This window comes from Wasmannia auropunctata, unplaced genomic scaffold (genome assembly GCF_000956235.1).
Source record: "Wasmannia auropunctata unplaced genomic scaffold, wasmannia.A_1.0 LD335797.1, whole genome shotgun sequence".
NCBI classification, from domain to species: Eukaryota; Metazoa; Arthropoda; class Insecta; order Hymenoptera; family Formicidae; genus Wasmannia; species Wasmannia auropunctata.
The window spans coordinates 5,197-6,100 of NW_012027093.1; the positions used below are offsets into that span (position 1 = coordinate 5,197).

General features: G+C 32.2%; 1 protein-coding gene across 1 annotated transcript in view; it reads left to right on the forward strand.

Moving 5' to 3' along the window:
- The window catches only part of LOC105456043 (WD repeat-containing protein 6), a gene marked incomplete at its 5' end in the record, with an annotated part of 8,852 nt that overhangs the window by 4,928 nt on the left and 3,020 nt on the right, over positions 1–904 (forward strand). Inside the window, one exon of the mRNA XM_011699816.1 lies at positions 217–656. Coding sequence (XP_011698118.1) covers positions 217–656 — 440 coding nt within the window. The remainder of the gene's footprint in view (positions 1–216; positions 657–904) is intronic.

The following is a 904-nucleotide window of genomic DNA, read 5'->3' on the forward strand; positions in this document are numbered from 1 at the left end:
ATAAAATTAATATTTTTTACTTCTAAAGACTTGTATTATTAAAGCCTTAAAACGAATTTTTGGTTACTTTTATTGTTTTCCTAAAAAAAATTCCCAAAGACGATACCGATTGATTTTTAGGCTGTCAAGGTGGTGTAATCCCTTAACTGTTTATTTTTCATCAGGCGCTATATGCTGTTTTACAAGTTATAAAATAATTTTCCCTTCCTGTTATAGATTACTCGTATATGAAATTAACACCAACATCATATATTTAAAAGTATCTACTAAATACGTAGATCGTTGCATCTTGAAGATTCATATAATGTCATGGGAAACCAAATTAATTGTGTTAACTATGAGTACGGATGGAAAGTTACGTTTCTTCGATTTTACCGCCGCGGTCTTGAAAATACATGAGGATGTGAAGTCTGGAAATCGAAGCATTGTGAATTTCCACGATATCCCTTTCGCAGAATTCAGCCTACATCAGTCGGGAATTAATTGTTTTGATTTGAAGAAAATGAATGAGAATGAGTATCTTCTGGTTACCGGCGGCGACGACAATCTTCTCAGTATCGTTCACTTTCAAATCTGCATGTCGGAAACTAATACCCTGTCGGCTGAAATATTATCCAAATGGAATACGTCGTCCGCACACTGCGCACAAATTGTCGGTCAGTTAATACTTGTATTTTTTTTTTTTGAGCTAAAAGCAAGGTTGGAAGTAACTCGTTACTTGTAACGAAGTTACAGTTACACTTACTTTTTTTCAATAACTGTAACTTAACTTCGTTACTTTCTTTCCATGTGTAACTGTAACTTAACTTAGTTAGATTTTTTAAGTAACTAGTAACTAATTTAATTGTTATTTTTACAGTTACTTTATATATGTCAAATCGTCACTTTTATGAATCAAAATTAA